The sequence below is a fragment of the Microchirus variegatus genome (genome assembly GCF_963457635.1).
Source record: "Microchirus variegatus genome assembly, chromosome: 17".
Taxonomy (NCBI): Eukaryota; Metazoa; Chordata; class Actinopteri; order Pleuronectiformes; family Soleidae; genus Microchirus; species Microchirus variegatus.
The window spans coordinates 7,161,087-7,174,387 of record NC_139818.1 but is presented as its reverse complement, the minus strand read 5'-3'; the positions used below and the strand labels follow the sequence as shown (position 1 = coordinate 7,174,387).

Below are 13,301 nucleotides of genomic sequence, written 5' to 3'. Positions count from 1 at the left end.
TGATCGCCACAGAAGCTGGCTGTTCACACAGTGCTGTATCCATCCATGTTAACAGTTGAGTGGAAGGAAAAAGTGTTGAAGAAAAAGATGCAAAACCAACCGCGAAAACTGTAATCTGTGATGGTTTGGGGTGCAATGTCATCTGCTGGTGTCGGTCCACTGTGTTTTTTGAAAACCGATGTCGCTGCACTTGTTGACCAAGACATTTTAGAGCACTTTCCTTCCTCCTGCTGATGAGCTTTTTGAAGATGCTGATTTCATTTTCCAGCAGGATTTGGCTCCTGCTCACACTGCAAGAAGCACCAAATGTTGGTTAAATGACTATGGTGTTGGTGTGCTGGACAGTCCAGCAAACTCACCAGACCTTCTCTATGGGGTATTGTCAAGAGGAAAATGAAAAACACGAGACCAAAAAATGCAGATGAGCTGAAGGCCACTGTCTTCCATACCACCTCAGCAGTGCCACAGACTGATCGCCTCCATGCCACGCCGAAATGAGGCAGTAATTCAAGCAAAAGGAGCCCCAAACAAGTATACCAAGTACAACTAGATAAATAAACTTACTTTCCAGAAGGCCAACGGTTGTGTACTGAATTTTGGGTTCTTGTTAAATGTGAGCCAAAATCAGGACAACTAAAAGAGTGAAAGACTTAAACTACTTCAGTCTGTGTGTATTGAATTTATATAATATAGGGTTTCACTATTTGAAATTACTGAAATAAATGAAATTTTCCACGATATTCTAATTTAATGAGATGCACCTTTATTAGACAATGAAAAGTCACAATTCTGCGGAAGAGTATTAGGGCCACCTGTAAAAATTAAAAATTTAAATAAATGAAAGAAAGAAATTCTCAGAATTCTGATTATTTTTCTCAAAATTATGACTTTAATCTCAGAATTTATGCTATTTTCTGGTTGATACTTTTTTCTTCACGTGGCCCTAAAACACTTCTGTACAATGCAGACTCTTACACACACCACGAAAATGAAAATACAGCAGGCTTAACTGAATGTTCTGGGTGTTATTTTTCATTGAGGGAAATTCAACTGGAGTCAATGGTCCTGATTCCTAACAAATCATCCATATGTGCTACATCTTTGAAAAGTTGACCAAAATATAGCTCTAGCTGTAGAAGAGACTCAGAGATGATAGAATCAATGCCTCTGTTTCACTCTGTTAACACAATAAAAGCAAGTAAACCAGACTCATCCTGTATTTGCTCGTTGATATTCACAAAAGTCCTACACACATTTAGACTATTACTAAAGTCCATGAAAACAATTGCATCCTTAAATACATATAGTTTTCCTCTTGTAAAGAAACATCAACAACATTTGCAAATTCCCTTATTTCTTTATTTATTGTCGTATACAGTATTGACAGTCACAGTGTACTGGCTGAACTCCCCACAGGCTCACTGTCAGTGAAACACTGCCGCATGAACAAAACGATGTTGATCTTTTACAGTTTATTTCACCATTAGCCAACTTTTTCTGACTAGAAGATGACGCTTGTGTCCTTTTGTAAATCACTCACTCTCCCTGCACCAAGGTCCATAGAGCTTTAACATCACAGCACACAGTGGGTTGTTGATCCACTGCTGCCTCCATCACCGAGTTGAAGTGTTATTCTGCAGTCCTTTGGCAGCCATGTTTAGTGCGTCTAGTGTTTTTGGAACAGGAAGGACACACAGTGCAGTGAGTACTGACTTACTTTGGTACAGACTAGACTTATGTTCAGGTTGCTATGATTATCAGGCGACACTAAATCAAAAACATGCCTGTTACGACCGGATCAAGGTCTTGGACTCAAATACACGAGACTTGGAGCATGTTTCAAAAAGTTTATTTGCTTCAGTAAGCGATACGAAAATGGCAACCAAAGGTACAAACAAAATCTCAGGGAGGGAGCGAAACATGCTCAAAAAACTCCACCAAAGGACAGGAAATGAAAACTACAGCCTTGCTGCAAGAAACCCATAAACAAAGGTATGACAAGATACAGGCACATGGCTCAAGGAGCCGCGCTTCTCTGAACAAACATGAGTTACACTGACAGCTAACAGCAGAAGAAGGGACCTTTTAAATGGGCAGTGGTAATGAACACCAGGTGCAAGTGATTACTAATCAATGGGGACACAGTGAAGACAGAGACAGTGAGCACAAACAGTGGAAACCCATCACCAAAATAAAACAGGAAGTGATGTAACAAAAACCGAAAACCCTAACTACAAACACCAACTTCACTAACATAAATGCTGCTTCGTGAGAATGCCATTGTCATTCCTGTACTTCAAAACCACATTTGTTGGTTTAGCAAGGTTTGTTGATTTGAAAGTCGGGGGTTTTATGTGTCACAGACATGGCTCTCTTTCAACCTGGACATATCACCATGGCAACTGAAACTACAGACGTACAGTAGGTGCTCAAAGCAACCAGTCCTGGACGTCGACCACACAAGAAGCCATGGCCCATCTGAAGTCTGGCACATGAAATGCATCATAAATCTAATGAGTTCATTCACTTATTTCTTCTTATGTTTTTTTTTAGATATGGTCATGATAAAGTAACTGTTCCTGGTTTTATTGCATTGATAATCATATTTATTATCATGAAAGAAATTTGTGATACACACAAAAGATAAACAATGACTTTCTTCAGGAGACACTGAGTATGTCAACATGTCTCCATCATCTCCTCCAGTGAAATCTGCAGCTCCACAGACTGCAGGGAGGAGGCGCCGTTTCCCACAGCAATAGTCTTCAGCAACTCCATCGACGTCAACACCACCTGAGTTGTAGATGAAATGAAATGAAATGTTGAAGAAGTTGTGGCATTTAAGCCTGACACAAACCATAAAATCAAAGAAGTGAGAGAGAAGTTTCTTCTCAGGTGAGGTTTTCATGTTTCAGCAGGTGTTCTGCTCTGGAGAAAACACTACACACTACAGCTGTTCAGCCCTTTGTTCCATCACAGCTATTAATCAATACTGAGACAAAAGTGCAGCTGACTTCAGAGGGTTTGATCGCTCATAGCATTTAACAGAGGTATTTGTAAGGAAAACGGAGTTCTGAGTACTGAGATCACACAGTGTCTGAGTGGTCTCATAATTTACAGGTTCTCTCACCTCCACTGTGATGAGTTTCTTCCCCCAAGGCCTGCTGTCTGGATCAGGCCACTTCTCCCCAAGGCAGAGGAACAGGGAGCAGGGAGGGCACTTGCCCCCATTAATGAAAGCCAGTATTCCTGCAGGGATCAGATAAAACACTCACTGTATAACTTACATACATATACATTTATGCTGTGTGGAGGTCAGGGCTGGGAGCGATGTCAGCTCACAGTTCCAGAGAGAAACTGGGGGGAAAAAAGACGAACGCCAGGATAGCCATTGTTAGCCATTGTTAGACATACCAGTCAATAACTGTCATTACCTGATTTGTCCTGCACATGTATGTATGTATGACTAAATCATGTTATTGCTAATAACAGTGGAATGACTACTAACAATAAATATAACATTAAAAAATGATCAGAATAATACAAAGTTGGCATAAACGTGAACTAAATTGAAAGATATTAGAAATAATGCCTATTTTATAAGAATAACTACTCATACAACATGTCAAAATATGAATTCATTTTATAAAATGAACTACTATGAACGTAAACATTATTTTAATCTAAATCCCTGAACCTGCCTTAAATTGTTTCGACAGGAAGTAGTCATACTTAAGTGTTCAGTGTAGTAACATGTCTACGGACAGACTGATTTACTAATTTGCTAATACGACAGAAGTGATATGAATGGTAAAAGTATCCGTGTTTGTGTGGGGACAGCCATCTTGGAAGCGTAACTCAGGGTATGTGAGGTTGAAGATAAGTTGGAAATGGAGTTGGAAATGTCTGTGTATGGAGCGCCTCATGGACGTGGAGTTTCAAAGCTCCTACTTCAAATGGAACGCAGCATTATTCACAGCCGCATTAACAGAAGACAAACATTTGCTGTAACCCACCTCCTATAAAGTTCTTGAACATGTAAAGAGGCTGCGGCTGCAGTTTGGGAATCTCTTGAGGTTGTTTGCTTTGGTCAAACTTGGAGAAGCTCCAGAAGGCTTTGACTTCACCTCTTCGCTGGCCGTAGACCAAGTGCCCCGACACGCCGACGTCCAACCCATCGCCCAAGTTGTCCAGGATGCGTTGGGTCAGTTTAGTTTGAGTCTGGTCCAACATGGTTCCAGTACTTGGCAGAAAGACCAAGGTCAGGCCAGATTCGCGGTCCAGAGCCGTCCCCTTGACATCAGGGCTAATGTGAAAAACATATAATGATTGTTTAATTAATTGAAGAGCAGATCATCCCATCCAGTGTGTCCATGTGGCCCCGTAAGAGTTATATCTGGGCTGACGATACGCAGGTTTGTATGTGGTTAACCGTGGTGCCCAAATTACTAAAACCATATGGGACCTGCATAATTTGTCCACTTCACTTAGTACTCAGGTAGCCCAGAAAGGGTGCTAAGAGGACATGGGCTTATAGGGAGCAAACACTGATGGGGCCACCATGGAAACCACAGACAAACTAAAATGTCTGAATGTGTGAGACTTGAGAGCTCTTTCCTCAAGAATTATGCCGGAATTAACGTCTATGGAATAAAAATTAGGGGTGGGGGAAAAAATCGATTCACATAGGAATGGCGATTCTAATCATCCACGATTCTGAATCGATTCATAAACTTAAAAAATAGATTTTTGAAAAATATATATATATATTATTTCTATTTTGAAAAACCACACAATACACCAGTTTGTGTTATTTGTGTACAGTTTATATTTGTAACTTCTGGGAGAAAAAGGCAGCTAGTCTAAGCTTTTATTTACGCAAGTTATTTTTTTGTAAGTACGTTTTTATTTGTTTTGAATTAATAAATGTTAACTTGTGTCTTAAGTTTGCCTTTATGTGATCACATTATCACATTATCTTATATGAACTGTATTGTTTTGATGCCATAACTTGCCTTAACACACTATGCATTGTATCAATTTTTGAATCGAGAATAGTATGAATTGAATCGGTTGAATCGATGAAGAATCGGAACCGAATCGAATCGTGACCCACCCAAAGATTCACATCCCTAATAAATAATCATATATGGTCCCATACAGCATATAAAGAGTTGTTTTATTTTGATGTTACCTGTAGACCAGTCGGAAACCAGCTTCATTCTCAACCACCTGCTCCATCACCTTCTGTCCTCTGTAGTAAACTGTGATCCTGAACTGAGTCTCTATGAAATCAGACAGAAGAGACGTGTGCGAGATCATAATGTGTCCATTGATTTTACTGTATATTAAAATGGAGGTAGTCTTTGAGTTTTCAAAGTGAAGCCTAAGAAATGGGCACTTCGCCAGCAGGGGGCAACTCGATACTGTAAATCATTACATCATCATGTCATAAAATGTAAACGACCTGTACTGATATAGTATTTTTTGCTCAAAGCTTCTTCACACTACAGTTTTCACCCATTCACACTCATTCACACAGTGCAGCACAGCCATCAGGAGCAACATGGGGTTAAGTGTCTTTCCCAGAGGACACATCGGCATGTAGACTAGAGGAGCTGGGAATCAAACCCACAACCGTCCATATGAAGGACGCGAGCTCTACCACTGTGACACCGTCAACTCAAAAATTAAATGAGATCAGACTCCTCCTGAGGCCAACCAGGAAATAAGAATATGATTGGACACCAGTGTGATTGACAGCTTATATTGTCCAGTGAGAGCCTGGCTGCAGGTGACGTATGTCGACCTCTATTCTTTCAAAGACTGTCTTGTTAAAATGACAAATCTCAAGGATTTGCAACAGGAATACATTTTCTGACTGAGGACCACATGCTTTTTTTATATGGACATTCTAAGTGAATGTCATTTTACATGTCTTTCTGAAACATTCATTTTCTATTTGTTGAATCTTCCTCTGTCAACTCACTGAAATGATCTCCATCCTTGGTCTTGCTCATGGTATGTAGGAACTGCTCCGCCAGCTGCCCGCCACAGGCCCCTCCCACAGCTCCTTCCACTGGACAAGCTGGTTGCTCAGGCAACCCACTTCCACTGACTGCACCCTCCAATGTGACTGGATACTGCTGTTGCCCCAGCAACGTGTGTCCACCAATCACAGTGTGACTCTGCAGCTGCTGTTGCTCAGGAACAGGCTCAAAGCCTGTGGTGTCTTCTGTAGAAAAGTTGGGAATGAAAAACAGTTTGGAGGAAAGTACCTGGGTTTCTTTTTTGCTTTCTGCAAACACTGCAGCAGTGAGTAGGAAATGATGAGCACAGCTGATGAATCTACCTGTTTCATGGCCAATGTTCAGTCCCTTCAGGCACTGCTGGAGAATATCACTGGATTCTGATGGAAAATGTTTTATTCAGAGACACCGTTACTAACAAATCATTTTCCTTTGAAATACATACAGATCATGCACAGAGAAAGGAAAGCTGAAATGACTTACCTACAAATAAAGGAACGTCAGGGTTGAAGAGATCTTCATCAAAGCATGAGAGAAGCTGGCTCTAAAACACACAGACACACGTGTGAATGAGTTCATCATATATGTAGCATGTGCATGTTCCTACAGAGTCACAGTCACTTACTTCTTGTATAGGAAAACCACAATCCTCAGACTGGGCGGGTTCCTCTTTCTCCTGAGATCCTGCTGCAGAGTTAGCTGTGCAAACAATTGGAAAAAAACGATTTAAATTGAGGTGTAAAGACATGATTTTCACACAGTACATAGAAGAAGACATTTGATTATACTATACTGTGATGGGTGGTCAGCCTGCTTCAGTGCATGAACTGGACGTGGATCTTTTTCACCTTTGTTTCCTTCTATGTCATAATTATATTTTCTAATGTATTATGTACAGTTTGTTGGATAGGTTTGTATATGTGTGTGTATGTAAATAAATAAATATATATATATATGTTTATATAAGTACAAATTATGTGATGAAATGTTGATTTTTTTACTTTGTTGATTCACATTTCAAAAAATGTGAGATGAAATAAGTTTATTGTCACTCATGAATGTGAATGATTTGTACATCTGCTTGTGAATGATGAGTAATAATAATCATATAACAATCACTTTATAAAAGTTTCTAGTTCTTTTAGTTTCCGATTCAAGGGAATTTGAGTGTCAGTGCCGGCCCAAGCATTTATGGGGCCCTAACCTGTGTTTTGAGTTGGGCCCCCCCCTCCCATCACCTAGGAGTCGCCTGTACTTGACTATTATTGATCGAACTGTAACACTATCAATTGCATTAATTATATTATAATAATATTTTAATATGTTAAAATGTTTTCGTGATTGGGGCCCCTCTGATTTTCAGAGGACGCAGTGCACACAGTGCACATAAACAAACACTAATAATAACGGCCAGGATGACTTCATTCATTCATTCATAGAAAACACCCTTTGAATAAATAACGTTGTGAATTGTCCCATAACAAATGAACAATGTTGATTTTACTTTTGTTGAAATTCAAAGATTTATGATGTATGGTTTTGCATGCTGTTCTTATTTTCACACGTCCACGCTTCATATTTTTTCTTATTTCAAAGCTTCAAACTAACTTCTCTTCTTCTGCCTTTTTCTGACTTTAAATCCAGGAGATTTAGAATTGCCGGAGTCATGTTTTTCTTTCCACACTGTCTATGCAGGTGTCAGTCAGAACACACTCATCAAAACGCACAAATGCATCTGAAAGTGCTGCAGCCACAGTGTGAGGCACTTCACTGTAGTATGATTGGGACCAAAATGAATATGTTTAGCCTTTGGAAGGCTGTAGCATACATGCTGCACACGAAAACACAGTTTCTCTTCACTCTGCAGTTTTCCATGAAAATGGGGTGAAATAAAAGAAAATAATATTCATGAAGTATTTACACAAATGTGTTAATAACAGGGCAGAGTGTTAAAATATCTCCAGTTATTCAGAGTTCATTTGAAAGTAGCTCTCTAAGATTCAGTGTTTTTGAAAACAATTCCAAGCAGATGGAGCAGTAAAGTGGAATGCCTTTTTTCCCCCTCTTAAGTACAGACTTTTGGCACATTTAAGAAAAATAAAACCTGGATGTGAAGACCACAATTTCTAACATTTTTTAAGAAGAATGTAGGAACCTAGATAGATAGGGAGGTAATAAACCTAAAACCCTGATAGTGTATATGTATAAATCCAATTTGATCTCCAGAGAAAATAATCATAGATAGATTTGTATCATATAAACAGACATATAAACAGTTTCTTTTTGTGTGTGTGTATGATGTATATGTTTTATTCAGATTCTTTAAAAAACAGAATTAAGAAAATCATTATTTTTTTGTTGTTGCTGTTGTGTTGCTTTAAGACACCCATCTGTTGTTTTACCATCACATACAGACCACTAAGCCACTGTGGTGTGCTCATTAGTTGGTCATCGTAATAATAATCATAATAATAATAATAATAACCTTTAAAACTCAAATTTTTACTCAGGCTTTCAAGACAGTTTGAGACTTCTGCTGTAGAATGATGGCAGCTCTGTAAAGTAACGCCTGTCACTACCTGATTTTGTGCCGCACGTGTGCAAAGTGTGACGACTTTGTGTCAAAACGATGTTGGGCAGGTAAAGGGATTTCAAATTAAAAAATAATGTTATATTACATTTTTAATAGTAATTCTCTAACACACGACACAGTGGATGTGTAATGCTGTGTGCCATGCAGTGATCATGTTCTTTTGTTAGCAGCTTGTCTTTAGTACAGTGCGACAGGGGAAAAAAAAGAACAAAAATCCTCACCTCCTGACGCTGACTTTTCCGGCCACCGAAACACCTTATGTGGGTGTGCAGTTTCGTTCTTGTTGTCCTCCAACATTTTAAAGCCTTTGGCTCGGAGGGCGCTGCGGAAGTTCCTCTTCCAGACAGAGGGTTCTCCCTGAGCACGGCCGTTACCGCTCACCTCGGCCCAGGCCTTCAGAAAGGACGACAGGAGGTGAGAGGAACACACAGAGGTTGAATATATGATGAACCTCACTGGGTTCTGTTACCATGAAGCAGCCTGGAAGCCTCACTGAAAACATGGCTGCCACTGGAGACAACATCTCCTGATGACATGGTCTACTGCTTCCTTTTTTTAGTTCGTTTTTTATGGAATGAGATTGTGTCAATATAAATCAACACTTTTTAAGAAGCAAATAAATATCGATTTAATCAATCAAAAATATTGTATTTTATTCTTTGAAAAGTTATTTGCACTCCCTCACTTGTTCTATGTGCTCCCTGATTTGTTCTTTGCATCATGGTTTTTTGTTTGTGGGCGGGCCTTAGGAAGCCGCCTGCTGATTGGTTCCTGATTTTTGGAGCAACAGCTCAAATGAACCAGAAGTCGTCACCGGCTTGGAGTCACTGTCCGTCTGTTCCCCAAGTATTCCCCGTCTACATCCGACAAAATAATTGTAAATAATCCAACGTTTATAATCTGACAAACGTTAGATTATTTACAATTATAAATTCCAGACAGACAGTGACTCCAAGCCCATTGAGCTGTCGCTCCAAAAGCCAATCAGCAGGCAGCTTCCCAAGGCCCGCCCATGGTCAGAATCGCAATAAAATTAGAAAGAGAGAGAGAAAACTAACAGCTTACATATTCTTAAGAATGTTTATATCTAAAGCTGTTATCGCGAGCCTTTTGTTAAATACTTAAATCGTTTTTTTTTTTCTTTGGTTGATATGCTCAGGAGCATTACCTTAAAGATGAGAATGTCCGTGCTGGACGAGTCCTGTCGTAACGCATGCTTCCATGGGACGGAGAACTCGCTGTGCTCCAGGTTGGTCCACTGGACGCCAGGATACTCACTGCTGTCGATCTGCGCTCGCAGCCACGGGATGAGCAGAGGTTTAGAATGAGCCATTTCCTGCAGGACCAAGCACAACTGTCACTGAGGCTCACTTCATCTACTTCACACATTATAATATAATGTGATTTACTAGTAGGGCTGAACGAGTTATATTTCCCACTTGTTAACAGCCTTGTATATTTCCTTTGAAATTGCATATTTAAGGCAGTAGGTTTTGTTTACACCTTGAGTACAGGATCGTTGTTGCCTTGCCTATCTACCTATCTACTTTATTTTTGTCTTGATGCGTCTGTCAGGACAATATTTCATCTCAAGCCAATTTTAATACATTTCGATTCATTGTTCAGGCTCATTTAATACATATAACATAATATGTTTCATAACTTGAAAAACAGAATCGAAACAGGCACAAAAAATAATGAAATAAAGATCTTCATTCTTTTCATTCCACTCCTACTGAATTATTGCACACAAAAAGTAGCCCCTGTATATCATGAAATCTGCAGAGTACAGGCTTCTCTGGTGCAGCTGAGAAAATCTAATAATTCACCATTTTTGGAGTGAAGCGAGAAAGAGGAACCGGGTGAATCCACATGTTTGACGCTCAAAAACATGTGCGTGTGAGGAAAATAATTATTGCTACTTTATATCACTACTAAAACTGTGATATAAAATGAACCATAACTTTGAAATCATTTTTTAAAGCCTGAATATGTGACCTATAAACACACACCCACAGGATGTCCATATAAGGAGTTGTGTAACATTCCCACAAAAATTTACCATGGGTGCACCTGCGGCACAGCTCCGTGCCATGTGAGCACTAAGAGTTAAAAGAGACGGACGGATGGATATGAGCATATTTTACTTTTTTGATGTAAGTACAAAAAAATGGATATATTTTCAGAGAATATTCTACAATGGTGGAAAAAAGCTTGTTATAGATCACAAGATCCTGAAATGAATGGAAAAAAGATGGAGACGCCCCCTTTTGTGCTCAGAGGCACAGTTTGTGAACAGGCAGGTCAGGCAACTGCTTGGGGCCCTGAGCTGATATGGGGCCCCCGACACTCGGAGCCTGTGGGCTGTTTTTACTGAAATGTGCAGTGACCAGCCGCATCCCCGTCCTCCTTAAACAAAAATAGGCGATTTGCAATGACATCTCGGTAGGAAACCTCCCTAAAGGGGCCCCACCTCACTTTAATCTCTGTGAAGTTATCGTTCTGCAAGTAGGAAAATGAAGAGGATTATTTACAGTGTAATGCATATCGTTTTTACTCAGTTTGTATATGTTTTTTTCAGTTATTTACAGTATTTTATTGTTCTTTATATTTATATTGTTTTATAATGTGGGTTCTTTACAGTGTAATGTTTTTTTTCTTTTTTTGACTAAGCTATTTACAGTATTTTATTGTTCTCTACATTTTTAGTTTCACATACTTTTTAATTACAAGGTTTTTCCATGTTATTTCATTCGTTTTGAAAAAAAAACAATTATTTTGAGGTCATACATTTTTCGTTGGTGTCAGATTATTTATAACATAATAGTGATGAACACTGGTTGGAAGGAAGGGCCCCCTGGGAATTTAGTAGGTGAGCTGGACACAAGAGTTGTCACACTTATATAACAGCGATGTTCCCATATCATTTTTGTGTGTCCAATACTGATACCAATATCACAAACTCGAGTATCTACTGATAACGATATCGTTCTGATTTATGTCTCTTTACATTTCTACAGTCTGTGCATAGTCAAGTATGCGATATAAAGGACTTTTATCTGTCAAATTTACGATTCAGTGATTTTGACCAGCATCGATACAGATTCCCCTCTCTAGGTTATAATGTGAAATAAGTGTGCTATAGACACAGAGAAGAGAGAGATGCGACTTTCTCTCCAGTGAGATTTAACACTTAAACACTAACGACAGCAACAAGAGTGACATGCTCACCTGTGATGATGATGATGAAGATGGTGATGAAGATGATGATGAAGACGTTCGCACAGATGACGGCCGCCGCGAGACTAAAGTGTGAATAACAACTGGAGCTTCACTGGACTCTCTTCATCTGTTCTCGGGAAACTCCGATTCATCAGTTTCGTTTTCTCTGTGTGACATCACACAAACACACACCCACACACACACGGTTTTAGTCCCCATGAGGACTACTGGTCCTGACAAGGTCAATGTTTTAGACAGAAGACACACTCACAGGACAGTGTAATCAGAACCTGACCCATAACCTGAATCAAAACCAGTTCAATACCGAATTTATGCACCAGCGATCCACAGCGTGTGGCCGCTGATGGTACTGCAGCTCTGTGTATAATGTGTTAATTCTTAAGTTTTGTAAGTTTAAATTGCCGTCACATGCGTATGATACATTTAAAGAAAAACTTATAAGGAATAAAACAAAGCCATTGAGCTTAATTAATTTAATTTATTTTAAACTAAATTAAATTAAATTAAATAATAAAGGCCTTAAACATATTATATTGTATTCAGTGTTAAGCAGTCAGCATACAGGCCTAACATTTCAGTATTTGTGCTCAATGTTAGTTTGTTCATTTACATTTGTAAATTGAAGGACGTGGGAATTATTGATCCTTTTCTGGGTTGCTGAGCTGTAAGCAACCAAATGTGTGTTCTGTCACAGCAGAAGGATGAGAAGATATACAGTGCTCAGCGTAAATGGGTACACCTCCTTTGAAAAGTACAATTTTAAACAATATATCCAATAAAACAATTTCCAAAATGTTGACAAGACTAAGATTTCTATAATATCTGTTTCACTTATACCATGAAAGGTCAATAATGTAACTGAGAGAACACAATGTGCAGTTTTACTCAAATTAGGGTGATGCAAAAATGAGTACACCCCACTGAAAGTCTCTGGAGCAAGGCTAAATGTTGGACTACAAATGTCTAACTTAACAATAATCAACCACAGGTAAGTCTAATTATTCATTACACATGTGTGCAGCAGACAGTTGACTATAAAAGGGTGTAGATAAAAAGCCCTTCCCATTTCATGTTGTTAGCAATGGCTCTACATGGAAGAGAAATGTCTCAAGACCTGAGGAAAGGTGAAGGATACAAGAAGATAAGCAAAGTCAGAATACTGTAGCAAAAGTGGTACAAAAACTTTAAAACGATGGAACTGCAACCATCTCACAGAGACGCCCAGGTCGCCCACGGAAGTTAAGACCTCAACAGGAGCGTCTTCTTATGAGAAGGGTCGAAGAAAATCGGCATGCAGGTTCACTGCCGTTACCCGAGGAAGTAGAAAGCCAAACTGGGGTGACTATTTCCCGTGACACAATACGGTGTACACGGCTGAGGAATGGCATGCATGTGTGCCGTCCCAGACAGAAGCCTCTCCTAAAGCCCAGGCACAA

The 13,301-nt window shown here is 39.4% G+C and overlaps 1 protein-coding gene across 1 annotated transcript; it reads right to left on the bottom strand.

Annotated features, from left to right (window-relative positions):
* Positions 1-2,679: 2,679 nt before the first annotated feature.
* irf3 (interferon regulatory factor 3) lies at positions 2,680-11,901 on the bottom strand (the record flags this gene model as incomplete). Its single annotated transcript, XM_083904043.1, has 11 exons — positions 11,854-11,901; positions 9,791-9,958; positions 8,844-9,015; positions 6,655-6,728; positions 6,513-6,573; positions 6,353-6,409; positions 5,990-6,235; positions 5,195-5,285; positions 4,017-4,306; positions 3,131-3,249; positions 2,680-2,793 (listed from the first exon to the last, which is right to left on the bottom strand). Exons 2-11 carry the CDS (start codon positions 9,953-9,955, stop codon positions 2,680-2,682), a joined length of 1,389 nt encoding a protein of 462 aa, XP_083760169.1. The 5' UTR covers positions 9,956-9,958; positions 11,854-11,901.
* Between the last annotated feature and the right edge of the window lie 1,400 nt (positions 11,902-13,301).